Source organism: Monodon monoceros, unplaced genomic scaffold (assembly GCF_005190385.1).
Source record: "Monodon monoceros isolate NGI ecotype Baffin Bay Population unplaced genomic scaffold, NGI_Narwhal_1 Super_Scaffold_2, whole genome shotgun sequence".
NCBI lineage: Eukaryota > Metazoa > Chordata > Mammalia > Artiodactyla > Monodontidae > Monodon > Monodon monoceros.
In genome coordinates this window covers 68,154,682-68,173,778 of record NW_021703776.1, presented here as the reverse complement: position 1 = coordinate 68,173,778, position 19,097 = coordinate 68,154,682, and the positions used below count along the sequence as shown (strand labels likewise).

At 40.9% G+C, this 19,097-nt stretch overlaps 1 protein-coding gene across 1 annotated transcript in view; it reads left to right on the top strand.

Annotated features, from left to right (window-relative positions):
• The window catches only part of DOCK4 (dedicator of cytokinesis 4), a 480,919-nt gene that overhangs the window by 216,890 nt on the left and 244,932 nt on the right, over positions 1-19,097 (top strand). The window contains exons 6-8 of the mRNA XM_029233259.1: positions 2,768-2,916; positions 10,713-10,797; positions 17,768-17,919. Coding sequence (XP_029089092.1) covers positions 2,768-2,916; positions 10,713-10,797; positions 17,768-17,919 — 386 coding nt within the window. The remainder of the gene's footprint in view (positions 1-2,767; positions 2,917-10,712; positions 10,798-17,767; positions 17,920-19,097) is intronic.

The window sequence follows — 19,097 nt, the reverse complement described above, 5'->3', positions numbered from 1 at the left end:
TCATGCACTAGTAGGGAGGGTTTGCTGGTCAGGACTGCAGTATGTCACTGTTCCTGCCACCTCTTCCTGAAAGGGAAAGTGGAGCAACTTGTTTTCCTTTTATAAGGGATCTGACTTCTTCTCAGCTCAATGTTCTCTTAGACTTAAGAACTAGAGGCGACATTATTAGGAAATCAAGCCCATTCTTCTGGACAACTGCAGAACGCCTTCCCCAAGAGCAGGACAAGTGACTTTCACACTGTGACAGTCATTTTAAGCAGAGCTGACTCTCTCCCCGGCTGCATGAGATTTGACTTATATTTTCCTTATGTAATTTCTTTGACTCAAGTGAACTTTTCTTTCTGACCACAGAGTTCCTCAAGTTTTTTTTTTTATTTTAATTTTTTAAATTAATTTTTTAATTGAAGTATAGTTGATTTACAATGTTGTGTTAGTTTCAGGTGAACAGCATAGTGATTCAGTTATATATATGTATATGTATGTGTGTATATATATATATATAGATATATACATACATATATATATATATCCTTTTTCAGATTCTTTTCCATTATAGGTTATTGCAAGATACTGAATATATAGTTCCCTGTGCTATACAGTAGGTCCTTGTTTATCTGTTTTATATATAGTAGTATGTGTCTGTTAACCCCAAACTCCTAATTTGTCCCCCCCACTTTCCCCCTTTGATAATTGTAAGTTTGTTCTCTGTGTCTGTGAGTCTCCTTCTGTTTTGTAAATAAGTTCATTTGCAACATTTTTTTTAGATTCCACACATAAGTGAAATCATATGATGTTTGTTTTTCTGTGTTTGGCTTACTTCACTTAGTATGATGATCTCTAGGTCCATCCTCCTCAAGTTTTTCTTGATCTTCCCTGCTTGTTCTTTTATATGATCTAAACAGAACCCACCTCTCAAGATCCACCAAAACTAACAGCTCTAAATCAAGGTATTCCTTCCTTCATTCTTCAGCTGCTGGGACTACGTAGTGCAGTCTTAGCCATTGTGGTTGGGAGCTTACACCAGGTGAAGAACACAGACACTGACCAGTGACTTAAAACATTATAGCACCTTTGTAATGACTTGTATGGGAGTGTATAACGTGAGTAAAGAGTGAGAGGTTATAGAAGAACAGGCTCAAGAGAGTGCTCTAGGAGTTGAGAGCAAGATTATTGATATCTCAGAGGATCAGGGATGGTGTCATGGAGAATCCTTCTTGGTCAGCTGGCACATTGCCTAACCTGCACAGTGCATGAAAATGCTTTTCCAGTCACCAAGCATTGATAAAGCAGAAGATCCATCACTACTTTTTACCAAAAAAAGAAAAAAAGAAAAAGACCATCTTTACCCATCACCCAGAACTTGGTATTTCTGGCAGCGTATCTCTGTAGAGGACTTTAGATGAACCATCATCTCAATACTTTCATACCACTATTCATATAGCCTACTAATAATTTTTGTAGAAAGTAAAAGCATGGCTTCTTCTTAAGAAAGATGAAGGGTGGATGGAAGATGAAATACTTATAAAAGGTTTACCCTAAATATCTCTGGGGAAGAGACATACATTTAGGTTTTGATAAAGACACAATATTTATAAGAGGGTTTATTCTGAATCAGAACATTAATGATAACAGCATTAGTAGCAGCTGTTACTTACGTGATATTTATTCTGGGCCAAGCATTGTTCTCAGAGTTTTAATATATGAAGTCATCAATCCTTATAGCAAGCCTATGAGATAGGTACTATGATAGCCATTCTACAGATAAAAAAAGAAGCACAAAGAGGTTAATACACTGCCAAAGGTTTTTCAGTCAGTGAAGGGCAGAATTTGAATGCAGATTGAGGTAGTTTGTCTTTCAAGCCTGTGCTCTTAATCAGTGTACTATTGGGGTCTCTTCACAAATGTTATCTCTAATCCATAAAATAACCTTACAGGAAGTTAGTACTGTGCCTGTTTCACAGATGGCAAAAGCCATACTCAAAGCCTATAAAACTAGTGAGTGGCAAAACCAAGATTTGAAGCCAGGAGTTTAACCTGCCTTTTTTCCAACTAAGCCTCCTCGCTTGATGAATTTCACAGGAGAATAGCCTGAATTTACATGAATGTTCAGCAAGTAAGGAAGAAAACATTTCTTTTTAAGTCTAAATACTGACCAGATAATAGCAGTGAAAATTCATCAATGAACGAGCGTGAGAGCCCTCTGTGTACCCAGCTTCTGATGGGAACACAGTAAAGCATTAAGACCAACATGTAAGAAATAATTGGAAAACTGTGTTTTCTGTTGAATTGGCTTTGATTACATGCAGGCATACTTCAGAGAAGGGGAAAAAAGAATGTGAGCAAGAGTTGTAAGGGGAAGATTTCCTGAGGGAGGTGGAAGTCGGGTGGAGCCTTGAAGGGTAGTAGAATTGGATGGAGCTAAAGAAAGAGGATTTGAGGTGGAAACGGAAGCAGAGTAAGTAAAGCCAGAGACCAAGCTTGGGTGTGGAGGCTTAGTGAGGACCCTGGGACACAATGTCTGTGTTGGGGAGTCTGAGAAGTGAAGTTGGATTCTTGGGCAGGAGAACAGCATTGTGAAATGGGATGAAAGCATGTAGAGCAATGAGTGCATTTGAGGACCCGAGGGGAGAGTTTGTCTGTTAATGGAGAATCTGTCCACAGAGTGGCCAGCACACAGAGGGTAAGCAGGACTGCCCCCCATTTCCTTTGTGGTTACCCCATGTCTCAGTGACTGACCATTGAATTTCCGCATTTGTGTATTTCCCAGAGAAATGAAGGCGATCTCTTCCACCGGCTGTGGCACATCATGAATGAAATCCTGGATCTGCGGCGGCAGGTGCTTGTGGGGCATCTCACCCATGATCGGATGAAGGACGTGAAGCGCCACATCACCGCCCGCCTGGACTGGGGCAACGAGTGAGTACTGGCCGCTGAGGGGGTGGTCTCTGGTGGCTGAACACAACAGATGTGACTGCAACACAGGTGTGAGCCACTATGCAGTCATATCTCTGGAAGACACCAGAGGAGGCTTTTCCATCTTTCCCCTTTGGGGGGCTTAGTGCAAACTCTCACTAGTAGAGTCAAGAACTGCATCCTCTAGGGCTGGTGGGGGTCCCAGGACATTGTCAGTTCTCTACTGCCCTGTGTGCTCTGACAGTGTGCAAATGCTCATGAAATACAAAGTATTCACTGGGGTCAATCAGATATGGCGTCTGCTAAAAATTCATCTTGTTTCAAGGCTTTAGGTTTGGCATGTGAATTTCCTTCTAGATATATTCCTCTTCTTTATTGTGGCAGTAGGTCGTTGGTGTAATCTGGAGGGATACACTAATGCTAATAGCTTCTGTTAAAAGTCTTCGGGCAGGTACCCTGGGTGGGAGGGGGGCGCGCTCTCCTTATTGCCCTGATTCTGCCTGTGTATACATATTAGTCTCTTTGAGGAGCTACTTGTGAGAGCTCAGTAAAAAAGCTGTTCTTGACCAAGATTTACTTTTAAATAAAACTGTGAGTGACTAACTAAAATAACAGCCAAGCACTTTAAATAGTATCTCTAATCACTTAAAGCTCCGATGAAGGCTGATATTGTGCTAAGTATGAATGTTAATATATGGGGGAGAAATTAGAATAAACCGGCTTTGACTATGATGTTAGACTTGTATGGGCTTAAGTTTAAGGAAGGTAAATGATCCCTCGGTATCCTACAAGGTCATAGCCTCCCTCCGTTTCCTCTCCCCAAATCCCCATTTGCTATTTGGACCTTCAAAGGATCTTAGGGCAACAGAATAAAAGAAAAGCCGACAGAAAAAGGAAAAGGCAGTAAAATGTGCACCACAGATAAATTTGCCTCTTGCTGAATCTGGAAAAACTGATCTGAAACGAGAGTGTGCTTCCTCTAACCATAGAAAGTCGCTTTATCAGAAGCCAGTTTTGTTTCCTGCCAAGACGTCACATACTACAGGTATGAAGACGTGGACCCACTAACACATTTTAAACCTCTGTCTCATCCAGAGTCCTTTTGGTATTTCGTTGAGTGAGCTGTGCCATTCATCCTTTTACCGACAGTCGGGAGAGCAGCCCTAATTCATTTATCTCAGGGAGATTTATTCCTTCTGGGGAGTCAAAAACAAGAGCAGGTTTGGAATGCAGCAAGACATTGTACTCGGAACTCTGCTTTTTTACGATGGGAGGCAAATTCCAGAGCCCTCCTTGACTTCAGTTTCCTCACTTGTCGAAGGAGTAAGTTGAGCTAGAAGAGATCCAAGGCCCCTTTCCGCTCCAGGGCAACATGATTCAAAGCACATAGCACTTACTGAGAGAGATGATTTGCCAGCCACATGCATGGAGCCTCCGGTCTCACTGTGTGAGATGGGGTAGCACTTTGAGGGGTGGATCTGAAGACTTTTTTTTTTTTTTTTTTTTTTTTTGGGGTACGCGGGCCTCTCACTGTTGCGGCCTCTCCCGTTGCGGAGCACAGGCTCCAGATGCGCAGGCTTAGCGGCCATGGCTCACGGGCCCAGCTGCTTCGCGGCATGTGGGATCTTCCTGGACCGGGGCACGAACCCGTGTCCCCTGCATCGGCAGGCGGACTCTCAACCACTGCGCCACCAAGGGGAGCCCCTGAAGACTGTTTGACCATGACTTAGGCTGCCCATCTTTCATGTGTTTTTTGTTTGTTTGTTTTGAGAAAACTTTGAGCTTTCTCTGAATTATATTGGCTCTTAGTCATTGTGCTGATCCTCCTTTAAAAGACTAGTTTGTAAATAGGAAGAAAGTTGGATGAAGTTAGCTTATCAAAAATAGCTTAGAAATATAGAGCAGGCAAGAAGATGATACTTTTTCAGTTTTAGGAAGGAAGATGATGACATAAAGAAGGGAAGGGAGGGAAAAACATTAATTATGACTGAATCATGGCTCAGTTTGGACTCATGTAAGTTCTAGCTTGTACTTTGGGCAGTTCTTTGGCTAATTTATGGTAAGTTGGTAAAACATTGATGCATGAAAGTGAGCAATATAATTTATTTAGATCATCCTCAAATTCATGAATTTTCTGAGGTCTCATTCTGTTTCCTTTGAATTTCTTTGACAGCTTATTTAAAATGACTTACAGTTTACAGATTGTGCATTTACTGTATTCCTTTAAATATAGTTTTCTTACTGAATGGAAAAGCAAAAGTGGAAAGCAAATTCAGATAATTCTCTTGCATATTAAACTAAATTGTTCTGCAAAATTGTCTATCAGCATGTAGATCTCAGGATGAACATAAGTGAAAGATGTATTCCGTCTCAAGTTGTATGTCAAACTGTTGAAGAGTGGTGAAGAGAAGCCCTCTAGATGGAGGAAGCTTTGGGGGAGGGGGAGGGGAGGGGGAGGGGAGGGGGAGGGGGAGGAGATAACCCATCTTGTTCCCTAAAGGGGCCATCAGAAGAAGTGTTCTCGCCTGGAAGCCTCGAACAGACTTAAAATAATAGCACCTGTCTCGGTTCTCCGTAGAGTCCTGTGCTGTCCGATTTTCCTGTGATAATGATACAGGAGGGAGTACCCATTCATTCTTCCTTCCTGATGTCCCAAAGCAGTTCAGTGACTGAGTTAATATAAAACTAACCCCCCACCCACCCATTTCCCTTGCTGGCTTCCCATGTCCTACGTCCTCTCCTTCCATCCTGTTCCTTCCCTCTTTGCCTCATTTCTTCTTGTTTTTTAGAGCACTGTCCTGATCCTCTTCTGTGAGCTTAGAAGCCTCACACAGTGGGAGGGTTATCCTAAGGATATACCTAGGAATTAACAGAACAAAATAGAAACATATCAAAGTCTCTTCACACAGCTAGGACTCCAGGAAGCCAGCAGAAGTTGAATAATCCAAGCCTTATGAGAGGAAAAGACTTGCAGATCACCAGCTCCTGGGGCCCCAAAGCTGAGGAAGGTTCTGGATCCCACACCTACTCTAGAAGCTCTGCTGCTGGAGTTGGTCTTAACTCAGTCATTCTGCAGTGATGTAGATCACTTGTCCTTCATGTTTCTCAGATGGTTGATGCTATGTGAATTTCTAGGTTCTCATTGACAGCCAGTATCCGTTATTCATGTTCAAACTGAGCATTTTATACCAGCTGCTCATGAGCTGCTGGCCAGTCCAGGGATTATTTGTCCTTTGGTCAGGTGCCTACCTGTGGGCCAGTCAGGTGTGGCTCGGGAAGGGGAGATGGTCAGATGACTAAACTACTTCAGCTGCCCCCTGCCCCTCCCAGAAGAAAGTATGGTAGGGCAGCTTCTCATGGAACATGACACGGGGAAGGAGGTAAGTGCCATGATTCACGTGTGTTGTATGCAGGCACACTGCAGAGATAGGTTCAGTTCCAGACCACCACAATAAAGCAGGTTCGGTTCCAGACCACCACAATAAAGCGGATATTGCAATAAAGCAAGTCACAAAATTTGTTGATTCCCCAGTGCATGTAAAAGTCATGTTTACACTGTACTATAGTCTATTAATGTGCAATGGCTATATGTATTAAAAATATACATATCTTAATTTAAAAATACTCTATTGCTAAAAAATGTCAAAACAATTAAGATAGTGACATCAAAGATCATTGATCAGAGATCCCCATAACAAATGTAATAATGAAAAAGTTTAAAATATTTTGAGAGTTACCAAAATGTGACACAGAGACATGAAGTGAACAAATGCTATTGGAAAAATGGCACAAACAGGCGTGCTTGACACAGGGTTGCCACAAACCTTCAACTTGTAAAAAAACGTAATATCTGCAAAGTGCAGTAAAAACAAGGTAAGCCTATATCCTCTTTCCTTTGCTAGATAATCTTTCCTCAGCAATACTCACCTGGTGTCTTCTGATATCTTACGTTGTAGCACAGTGGTCCTCTCTTGGGACGGGATGGAAAATGGGGAACAGACCCTATCAGAATCCCCTGATGAGATATAGCAAGGGGGATTTATTAGTCTGCTCAGGCTGCCATAACAAAATACCACAGACTGGGTGGCTTAAACAACAGACATTTATTTTCTCATAATTCTGGAGGCTACTAGTCCGTGAGCAAGGTACCAGCAAATTCAGTTTCTGGTGAGTACTCTGTTGCTGGCTTGCAGATGGCTGCCTTCTTACTGTGTCCATACAAGGACAATCTCTGGAGTCTCTTCTTCTTCTAAGGACACCAGTCCTGTTGGATTAGGGCCTCACTCAAATGATTTCACTTAACCTATATTATCTCCTTACAGTCCCTCTTTTCAAATATAGTCATATTGGGGTTAAGGCTTCAACATACAAATTTTGGGAGGACACAGTTCAGAAACTAACAGGGAGACATGGGCATTTTGAAAATGAATTACCGAGTTTGTGCTTTGAAAGTTCAACAAAAATTAGAGAATGGGAGTGTGATTTTTAAGTTTGTTAAAGAGAAACATAAGTGAAGAAAAGTGAGAAACTGTTTTAGTATCTAAAAGCCAAGTCCTACCGTCAAGAGGGCCACAGTCTTGTAATCTTAAAACCAACAATCCTTCAGGGTGGCTGGGGAAGTACCTGGCTTGAAGTATGTGCTGAATTAGTAAGAGGTTTTTACTTATGAAACCTCTAATGAGGTTTTGGGGAGGTCACAGAATTTTAGGATTTTTTTTTTAACATCTTTATTGAGGTATAATTGCTTTACAATGGTGTGTTAGTTTCTGCTTTATAACAAAGTGAATCAGTTATACATATACATATGTTCCCATATCTCTTCCATCTTGCGCCTCCCTCCCTCCCACCCTCCCTATCCCACCCCTCCAGGCTGTCACAAGGCACCGAGCAGATATCCCTGTGCCATGCGACTGCTTCCCCCTAGCTATCTACCTTACGTTTGTTAGTGTGTATATGTCCATGACTCTGTCTCGCCCTGTCACAGCTCACCCTTCCCCCCCCATATCCTCAAGTCCGTTCTCCAGTAGATCTGTGTCTTTATTCCTGTCTTACCCCTAGGTTCTTCATGACATTTTTTTTTCTTAAATTCCATATATATGTGTTAGCATACGGTATTTGTCTTTTTCTTTCTGACTTACTTCACTCTGTATGACAGACTCTAGGTCTATCCACCTCATTACAAATAGCTCAATTTCGTTTCTTTTTATGGCTGAGTAATATTCCATTGTATATATGTGCCACATCTTCTTTATCCATTCATCTGATGATGGGCACTTCGGTTGTTTCCATCTCCAGGCTATTGTAAATAGAGCTGCAATGAACATTTTGGTACATGACTCTTTTTGAATTATGGTTTTCTCAGGGTATATGCCCAGTAGTGGGATTGCTGGGTCATATGGTAGTTCTATTTGTAGTTTTTTAAGGAACCTCCATACTGTTCTCCATAGTGGCTGAACCAATTCACATTCCCACCAGCAGTGCAAGAGTGTTCCCTTTTCTCCACACCCTCTCCAGCATTTATTGTTTCTAGATTTTTTGATGATGGCCATTCTGACTGGTGTGAGATGATATCTCATTGTAGTTTTGATTTGCATTTCTCTAATGATTAATGATGTTGAGCATTCTTTCATGTGTTTGTTGGCAGTCTGTATATCTTCTTTGGAGAAATGTCTATTTAGGTCTTCTGCCCATTTTTGGATTGGGTTGTTTGTTATTGAGCTGCATGAGCTGCTTGTAAATTTTGGACATTAATCCTTTGTCAGTTGCTTCATTTGCAAATATTTTCTCCCATTCTGAGGGTTGTCTTTTGGTCTTGTTTATGGTTTTCTTTGCTGTGCAAAAGCTTTGCAGTTTCATTAGGTCCCATTTGTTTATTTTTGTTTTTATTTCCATTTCTCTGGGAGGTGGGTCAAAAAGGATCTTGCTGTGATTTATGTCATAGAGTGTTCTGCCTATGTTTTCCTCTAAGAGTTTGATAGTTTCTGGCCTTACATTTACGTCTTTAATCCATTTTGAGCTTATTTTTGTTTATGGTGTTAGGGAGTGATCTAATCTCATACTTTTACATGTACCTGTCCAGTTTTCCCAGCACCACTTATTGAAGAGGCTGTCCTTTCTCCACTATACATTCCTGCCACCTTTATCAAAGATAAGGTGTCCCTATGTGCGTGGGTTTATCTCTGGGCTTTCTATCCTGTTCCATTGATCTATCTTTCTGTTTTTGTGCCAGTACCATACTGTCTTGATTACTGTAGCTTTGTAGTATAGTCTGAAGTCAGGGATCCTGATTCCTCCAGCTCCTTTTTTCGTTCTCAAGACTGCTTTGGCTATTCGGGGTCTTTTGTTTTTCCATACAAATTGCGAAATTTTTTGTTCTAGTTCTGTGAAAAATGCCAGTGGTAGTTTGATAGGGATTGCATTGAATCTATAGATTGCTTTGGGTAGTAGAGTCATTTTCACAATGTTGATTCTTCCAATCCAAGAACATGGTATATCTCTCCATCTATTTTAGGATGTTTTTAAAATACAAAAGTAAGAAGGCTTTGGTTGTATAATTGGAAATGCCATGCAGGAAGGCTTCCGTATTAGAGAGAGTAATGATGTGGAAGGGATGTAGAGCAAAATATCCTCAGAGAATTAAGTGTGAGACCCGGAGTGGGATAATTGAGGGGAGTCTGGTAGAGAGACATCATGAAGCCTTTGGGATAGTTGTGATGGTTACGGAGATGAGTAGAATTATATACAGCCTTGACATCAGTGTAGTAAGGTGGATGCCTGGAGAGGAGTATGTTATCAAGGTCACTAGAGGGAAACTGGCAAGATTATACTCATTTTCCTCTGTCCATGGTAAGACATCACAAATCCGATACCATACTTGGTCCCACTGAGGCTGGATATAACGTTAGAATATTTCTTAGCATAGTAATTCACGTATCAGTCACAGTGAAACCTGACGTAAGAGATTAAGCCATTTTTGCTACCCCAGGCGTAGACCTATGCTGGCCTAATTTCTGTCCCCTGCCTTTACTGAGTTTCCCCTAATGACTGACCCCAGAACTTGCTATGAATAAGGACCATGCATGTGTTGCCAGAGATTCCCATTATTAATGTGTTAGCTCTGGATATAACTAGGAATTTTGGTGCCAGGTCAAATCCTAAAGGCTACATTTCCTTCTCCTCAACTCTGTTTCTAGAACAAAATTATGTCTATCTCTAGTTTCCACCCCAGTACAAGGAGCAAGGGTTTCTGTGGTAATAGCTTGTAGGGTGCTAAAGGTTCCCCACTATAGAGTACCGAGGCCCCCAGTGACAGGAGTGCTCCACCAAGAGTGCCAGCCCATTCCCACCCAACCCCATTTACTTGCCTTTGTCATCTTCTGTTTCTCAAGTTATGACCGGTGTTCAGCCTAGTCACTTACTCCAATCACAGTGAGAGGTTAATATAAGGTAAAAAATATGGGTGAGAGAAGCATGGTGGGTGATATATCGAATGTTAGGGTGATACAGTAAAGATAATTATTTTTTTAATTTATTTTATTTTATTTTTTGGGGGGTGTACGCGGGCCTCTCACTGTCGTGGCCTCTCCTGTTCTGGACGCGCAGGCTCAGCGGCCATGGCTCACAGGCTCAGCCGCTCCACGGCATGTGGGATCTTCCTGGACCAGGGCACGAACCCGTGTCCCCTGCATTGGCAGGCGGACTCTCAACCATTGCGCCACCAGGGAAGCCCAAAGATAATTATTTTTAATATATCCTATCAAGGTAACTCTTCCGCCAAATGTTTGCAATCTGTTTTCTAGACAACTGGGACTGGACCTGGTGCCTAGGAAAGAGTACGCGATGGTGGATCCAGAGGACATCAGCATTACTGAGCTCTACCGATTGGTAGGTATAGGAATCCTTGGCTCACAGCCTCACTGCTAATTTTGTGGTTTCCATGACACTCTTCATACTTGCTTGATTTTGTAAGAACAGGATGTTCCCGGTTTAATTTGGAGCAAGTAAAGAGAATTGAGAGCTGAGGTGACCATGCCCCAAGTACAAAACTGAAATAATTTACCCACCTCAGAATGCCCTGACGTTCCTACTGAGCCCTCAATGCCCAGGCACTAGGAAGTAAAGACAAAGAAGTTTTAAGTTTTATTTTGCAAATCTTTGTACTTTGCCTAGTCTAGTGAAATCTTTGTATTTTGCCTAGTCTAGTGGAATGGTTACAAGTCATACATATTTATCTGTTCTGTTTCAGGATATTGTTGTGACTAATGGTTTCCAGTTAGTGCTCACCAATATGTTAGCTCCCCTCCCTGCCCTGCTATCACTGTATGCACAGACTCCTGAAAGTATCCCTTCCTTGGTCTCCAAATGCTAGACTTATCCCCCACCTCTCCCAAACCCCAGGCCATCCCTAAGTGCTGAAGCTTGTTAATAATCCTGAGATATTTGGTCATCTTGCCCATTGTGGCATCACCCATGACTTGAGTTTTTTGTCTAGTTACATGGTAGGTTGAAGTCTAGTTATTTACTTGGCATCTAGGTTCCCCAAGTCTGGTCCCATCTGCCTTGTTTTTTTTTTGGCTGTTTTGGGTTTTGGTTGCTGTGCGCGGGCTTTCTCTAGTTGCGGTGAGCGGGGGCTACTCTTCGTTGCGGTGTGTGGGCTTCTCGTTGCGGTGCTCTTGTTGCAGAGCACGGGCTCTAGGCACATGGGCTTCAGTAGTTGCAACACGCTCAGTAGTTGTGACTTGCGGACTCTAGAATGCAGGCTCGGTAGTTGTGGCACACAGGCTTAGTAGCTCCGCAGCATGTGGGATCTTCCCGAACCAGGGCTCGAACCTGTGTCCCCTGCATTGGCAGGCGGATTCTTAACCACTGCCCCACCAGGGAAGTCCCTAGCCTCGTATTCTTTTTTTTTTCTTTGCGGTACATGGGCCTCTCCTTATGGCCTCTCCCGTTGCGGAGCACAGGCTCCGGACACACAGGCTCAGCGGCCATGGCTCACGGACCCAGCCACTCTGCGGCATGTAGGATCTTCCCAGACCGGAGCACAAACCCATGTCCCCTGCATCGGCAGGCGGACTCTCAACCACTGCGCCACCAGGGAAGCCCCCCTAGCCTCGTATTCTTAATATTTGTATAAAGTTTTACCTAATCTCTAGATACTCACTGAGCTATTTTAAAACCTCAAATCAAAGAAGCCAGTATCCCAGGCGTTTCTTTGCTTTGCTCTAGTTACCACTGCATCTTACCCCACGTTCCAAGGAGGAGTGACTGTGGAAAATAGCTGACTCCTTTTTGGAAGATCCTACCTCTCTGGGGATAGCTTCCCAAGCTTAGAGTATTCTTCATAGCATTGCAGATTATTCTTGACCTGAAATTATCTGAAAAACGTGGTGAAAAAAATCATCAGTAAATCCATCAGGCGTATGTCTGATTTGAGAAAGCAGTTCTTAATACCGCTTTCAGTTTTCCCCTTCATCATCAACCTGTTCAGATTATCTACAGCTCATTATTTCCGTTGGAATAAATTCCGTTTCTGTGGAGAATTTCCTTTGCTTTACGTTGAGCTTCTTGAGGGTGATGTTTCATGCTGCACCCCTCTGTGGCATCAGTGCTAAGCAGGGTATCAGGCCCAGAGCAAAAACACAGTTGAAGGTTGGTTGGAGGGAGGAGGGCAGAGATGGAGGAAGGGCACACAAGGAGAATATTCGCAGTAAAAGTCACCACTAACTCTTAGCTTATGTAACAAACAAAATCTCTAGAATTGATTTGTCAGCGACATCCTCTAATGGGACATTTTTATTATAGTTTATTTAACTGTTGGGCATCGGATTTTGTCTCTCACTTTTGTTTTAATCTCTCACTCAATTTGAAGTTTCTTCAGAGTGGGCACCATGTCCTATATTGATACTTCCTCTGTTATGTCCAACATAATCTCGTTCAGTGATTTGCACTTAATAAGCAATCACTTAATGATTTTGATGTTACTGCGGTATTATGAGAAGACTATGGGCATAGATCCAAAAAACTAGGTTTAAATTTCATCTCTTCCTTCCACCAGCTCTCTGATCTTGGACTTACTGCTAAATCTTTCAGAGCTTCAGTTTCTTAGTCTATTAAATGGAAAAATAATTCTAACCATGTTTGTTAGGAAGGTTAAATAAGAAATGCATGTAAAATGCCTTTCTTTGACAGACAATGTTTGCAAAGCACCTAAGCATTCAGTCAGTTTTCATTCCTTTGTCATCTTTATTTCATCCTTATTAAGGAGGTAAGATGGCAAGAATAATGGCAGCCTTATGTGCTAAATCTTAAGATTAGATTTGGCTGTGTTCAATGAAATAAGTAAATAATAGAAGCTTAGACATGATGGAAATTATTTCTCCCTTACAGTATGCAAGCCCAGAGGCAGGAAGTCCTGGGCTTGTTTGTAGTTTCATGGTGTCAGAAGCAAAAAAGTCTCCATCATCAAGGATACTTCAAAGTACAACATAGCTGCAAGAACTCTAGCCATGACCTTGCTCTTCTGCTTTAAGAAGGAGAAAGATTTCTCTCAGTTGACTCAACTATTTTAATGAGCCTCCCTGGAACTACCACACAATACTTGCACTTACATTTCATTGGCCAGAACACAGTCACATCCCCATATTTAGCTAGGGATGTCAAATATTTGAGAAGCAACTAACAGTGTCTGTCACAAATATGTTTTATTTTCCCAAGTTTGATTTTGTATGCATGTGATTTTATCTCTCTTCTTTTTACTTAATGTCATATATGGGATGGGAAATTTATTTCATCTCTTTGAACATTCCGATTTGTTAGTTGTGGCTGTTGGGAGTGTTATATTGATAAGATTCTGAGGTCTCTTCCAGGCTGTGATTGATTAGCAATGACTGCCATTGGAGGGGGTTTTTCATATTTTATAGCTCAGAACCTAGTCCACAGTCTTCATTTGACAGATGAGGAAAATAAAACATTGTAATTTTACATGAAATTGTAATTCCTCCTCCATAGTGATTGCATTTTACTGCTTCTAAAGCAAAGACAATAGCCCAAAAGAACCCCAAATGATTATAAGCTTCAGAAGGACATGTTTTTTCTTTAAGGCAGCTTCAAGTTCCTATTTATGTCCTGGCCCAGCAGTAATCAGGTTCTCTGTAGCACTGGCCCTTTTCTCTATGCAACCTAAACGTGACTGATTGTATTGACTTTGCCAGGGGGAGTTGGCAGGCACCACCACCAATCCCTTATGGTGAAGGTGGGAGTGGGGTGGTGATTTATTGTCACTCCTAGATCAAGGATCATGGCATGGAGGTAAAATGCCCCAACACAGGATGCTGGATTAATTGTTGCCACTTCTCTTTCTTTACTATGTCTTCTCCCCGTAATATTTGAAACACAGGTGTTTGCATCTTACAAACTCCCTACTGCATCATTAGGAAAAAAATGTCTTGTTTTGGGTTTTTGATAGTTCTGTTAGCAGATCTTTCTCACCTGATTTTGTTCATCTAAGCAGTAAAATGCGCTAAACCTCACCGTGTTGACATATGTCCCGTTGGAACATATGGTTTACTGCCAACAACCAGAGCTCAATCCTTCTGTAGTAAAGAGGACTTTATTGGCTGGGTTCTCTGGTTGTTTGGGCATGAGGAGTATCTTTTTAGGAACCTTTCTTGGTTTTAATAAGATTAGGTTAGCTGCTTGCTTTGTGATACTTAGTGGGTAGGCCAGTGGTTCTCCAACAGAGAACAGGGTACATTTGGCAATGTCCGGAGACATTTTTGGTTGTCACAATTGGGGATGGTGGGGAGTGGGGAGAGGTACTACTGGTATCTGGAGAGTAGATGCCAGAAAAAGACGTTAAACATCCTACCAAGCCCAGGACAGCCCCACGACAGAGAAATTACCAGCCCAAATTGTCAGGAGTGCTGAAGGTGCGAACCCTGGTGTGGACCATTCACCCAGTAATTAATGCATTAGTGAGGGTTAATAATTTGTATCACTTTAATAAATCTTCGGAATGCATCTGTTTCTTTTCCTAATCAAAAGTCTAGTTAAACTGTAAGCACATTTAGAGTCACTGCTAGGTGCCTTTGTAACCATAAATTATTTCAGAGATGGATTTTTGTCTATGTGTTATAACTACCAAACCATAGTTCTTGAAGTGTGGACACACCTTTTAAATTTTGCTACTGCAATAATATATTCACAGAGAGATTTTTTAGCAGTTCCCAAAAGTAGTGAATTACCAAAAGATAAACAAGACATCCTAACCTATGTAAGTTCAAATCTGTCTCAGGCATGGAAGGATGGTGGGTGAGGAAGAGAGGAGATTTCAGTGCCATTTGTGACGGCCCATGTCACACGTACAAAGGGTAGAATTAAGTGGGCTTATTACTAGCATGTGTGCAAAGACCAAGGCAGTAATTATACAAGAGATGCAACAATACGTTTTTCACTCTTCTAGGATTTGCACCTCTCTGCACATGATTTCAATCAGTGATTCTCAGCCCTCATTGCACATTAGAATCGCCTGGGGAGCTTTTAAAACTACCACTGTCCAGACCCCCATCCCCTAGAAATTCTAATTTAATTGTTCTGGGATGGGACCTGGGCATAAGTATTTTTTAAAAGCTCTCTTGGTGATTCTAAAGTGCAGCCAAGGTTGAGAACCACTGATCTAGATAGATTGGATTCTTTGCAGGAATAAGGGAGTAATTTTTCTCCTCAGTTTTTAGTGAATGTCATGAATGATGCTGGGAACTTTGCACTGTTTGAAGTAAAGACCAGACATCTCTTTGAGGCCTGTTCTATTCATAATGTTTTTATATCTGTTTTTTCAGCTCTAGCCCCTTTAGTAGTTATTCATTTCTTCATAGCAGTTTGCGCATTGTTACCCTGAACTTTTAAGTAAATCAGTAAATAAGTTAGCAACTTCAGAAAATAAAAAGCTTGAGAAGTTAAAGAGATGTAGTTTTATGAATGCATTATGTTTCCTTTGCCCTGTTATAAAGGATTTTTAAAGCCCAAAATAGAGCAACCCTCATAGAAAAAAAAGACAGAATTATGCTTTTTTTCTAGTTAGAATATTTCTCTGCAGAAAGCCTTTTCTAGTAATTATGGCCAACACATACCGCAATGCTGAGGTCAACTTTAAAAGAAAATGCACTTACTCTTCACTTTCACAGAGGCGTGTCCAGTGTACCTGCTGAGTATACAATAATTATAGATGCACTTGGTTAATTGCATTTTTTTAGCTGTCTACTTTTCAAGTGGTTCAACTTAAAAAATAAAAGCATGAAAAAATTCTGGTGATTTTATGCTGTTGCATCTATAATTGTACATGGCATTTTTTTGCATTCAAATCTTAGTTAGTCATTAGTTATTGAACTATACTTAGAAACATAAAAAGATGGCTAATGTAGACATAGAGTTCTGTACCTTAACCTCAACAAAGGATATGACTCCTTTGGAGTTAATCCCTGAGCTATTAATATATTTTTTTAATTGTCAAGTGATCCACAAGAAGTAGCCTCTTTAGTAGTCTGTGTTATGAAAGCAATACGCTTACACATTTTTAGCACCTGTTCTGTTAATTCACAGCCTTTCTGTATGTTTTCCCTGTGCTCTTACCCTGAGTCAGTTCTGCTCACACTGTGGTCCAAGAACTAGCTGGGCCGTGTACTGCTTGTAACTGGCCCAAGTACAAAAATGGCGAGTAAACGTTTAGAAACCTTTATAACATTTTGACATATCCATGGCATTTTTGATATTTTATGAAAATATCAATCTGCGGTAGGTTAGGCAGAAAAACCAACCTGGTCCTTCACTGCAGGTAGTTTGAGAAGTACTGTCCTAGATGGTTCATAACTCCTGCTCACTCTTTCACTCCCAGCTAAAGTGTCATTTTCCCAAGAAACCTTCTCTGACTGCCCAGACACAAGTCACATTCTCCATTCATCACAGTTGTAGTTTTCTATCCGTTTGTGGGACAATTTTGTTGATGCCTGCTCCCCCGAGTAGGAAAGCTCTATGAAGGCAGGCTGTTTCTGTGTTTACGCATCATTGCATTCCCAGTGCTGGGCTCATAATAGATACGTAACAAGTATATGTTGACTAAATGAGCATTCTCATGTTCTCCTCACCCCTGGAACCATGGGTGATTCCTTTCCTTCCTCAACTTGTGGGAACTCTTACTTCCGGTCCCGCCTCCCAAGTATAGCCTAGGCTAGCTGTATTAAGGATGGAAATAAGAGATGGACACAGACTCTGTTCCTGCCTTTAGACCCCTCACTGGCTTTCTTAGGTCTGCTTCCCTGTAGCTCCGCAGCAAGTTAGAAACATTTTCTTGCTCTAGTGATTGAATATCATTTGATACTGCCAGCCTCAGAAAACTACCACAAGTTTGAAATTTAGCATGCTTTAAAAGAATTTTTAATTATGAGAAATGTGAAGTCATAGCTACGTTGTTCAGCAAAATGATCAGCTAGATACAATTTAGTCTGATTTTTAAAAGATGGCTAATAATTTGTTCTCACCCTGGGAGTTGATGAGGGACCGATAGCATCCTTTGAACTTCACACTGCCTGAATCTACTCAGTGAGTTGATATCATTTTAACATTAATGATTAAGAAACAAATCTTAAAGCAGGATTCCTTGATGGTCTGCAAACTTCAGTTTTTTATTTTAGTAGTTGGGAGAAAATTTGGAATTTAACATCCAACTAGATACCAAATACACAACAACAACAACAACAGAAAGCACAGGACAGCATAATCACACCATAGCTAACTAGCTTGTTGGGTTCCATTATCTAATTCGGTCCATGCTGATCATGTTTTTTGGGGGGGTGTCATTCAGATGGAGCATCGACATCGGAAGAAAGATACCCCAGTGCAGGCCAGCAGTCATCACCTCTTTGTGCAGATGAAAAGCCTCATGTGTTCCAACCTGGGAGAGGAGCTTGAGGTCATCTTTTCACTCTTTGACAGTAAAGAGAATCGACCAATCAGGTAACTGCATGTGGAGATATGACTTGAACTTCTTAATGTTGGAATTGTGGATGTTTGCAACTGGCAGGCTTCAGGATATATGACCTTGTACATTTTTCCTCTATCAGGCTGTTTTCTCATCTGTAGAACTCTGTGAATTTCTAAGCTGCCTAACTTCTGGGAGTTTCCCCAAAAATTAGATGAAATGATGCATGCAAACGTTTTTTGAAAAACTCAAAAGGGCTTTGGAACCATAATTATTATTAAATGAAAGTATGTCATTGATATCAGGTCTGTTATTGGAGTTATTTTGTATTAATAATGCAAGGAGGACATAATATCTCTAAAGTCTGAAGTTTGTTTATCAAGTTCAATATATTGTATTTTTCAAATTTTCAGTAAGCAATTATATTATTCTTACCCTGTCTGCATCAAATGATACTGAGAGACAACTAAGTACTTGGAAACCTTCCCATGAGAGTTTCAGAGCTGTTCTGTTCAGTTCAGAGCTGAACTGAAACTGTTCTGAAAGTTCTCTGTCTTACCTGTTGTGGTTCTCTTATGGCAAGTTTTCAAACTTTAGGAGAAACTTACAATGGACGTTTTGGTTGTTATCCAAAGGTCTCAACTTTTTTTGAGACTTCTTTTATGTTTAAAATTTTTTAAGTCTTAAAGTTGAGCACAATCCACACCATCTTTTACACTAAAATGTTTAAATTTGAATTTAGAATTAAAATCGTACCACAAATTACACATAATGACCCAATTGTACCACACTTTAAAGAAATAATACTTACTAAAATGAATGTTGACAATTTTAAGCAACAATGAGCCACGTATATTGTTTTGTAAATATAAAATAATCTTGGAGTATTTTCTGGTAAAAAAAATCTTTTTCTAGGAAATATGTGTGAAGTTTATTTTTAGTGCATTTATAGCCATAAAATCTTTGGTGAATTAACTTATATGTTATTCATTACCTACTAGAAAGTGTACTTTCTATTTCTTGACAGTGGCCTGTGTCCATAGAATTTTTTAATTTTTAAAATTTTATTTATCTTTGGCTGCATTGGGTCTTTGTTGCTGCGTGCGGGCTTTCTCTGGTTGCAGCGAGCGGGGGCTACTCTTCGTTGCAGTGCACGGGCTTCTCTTGTTGCAGAGCACAAGCTCTAGGCGCTCGGGCTTCAGTAGTTGTGGCA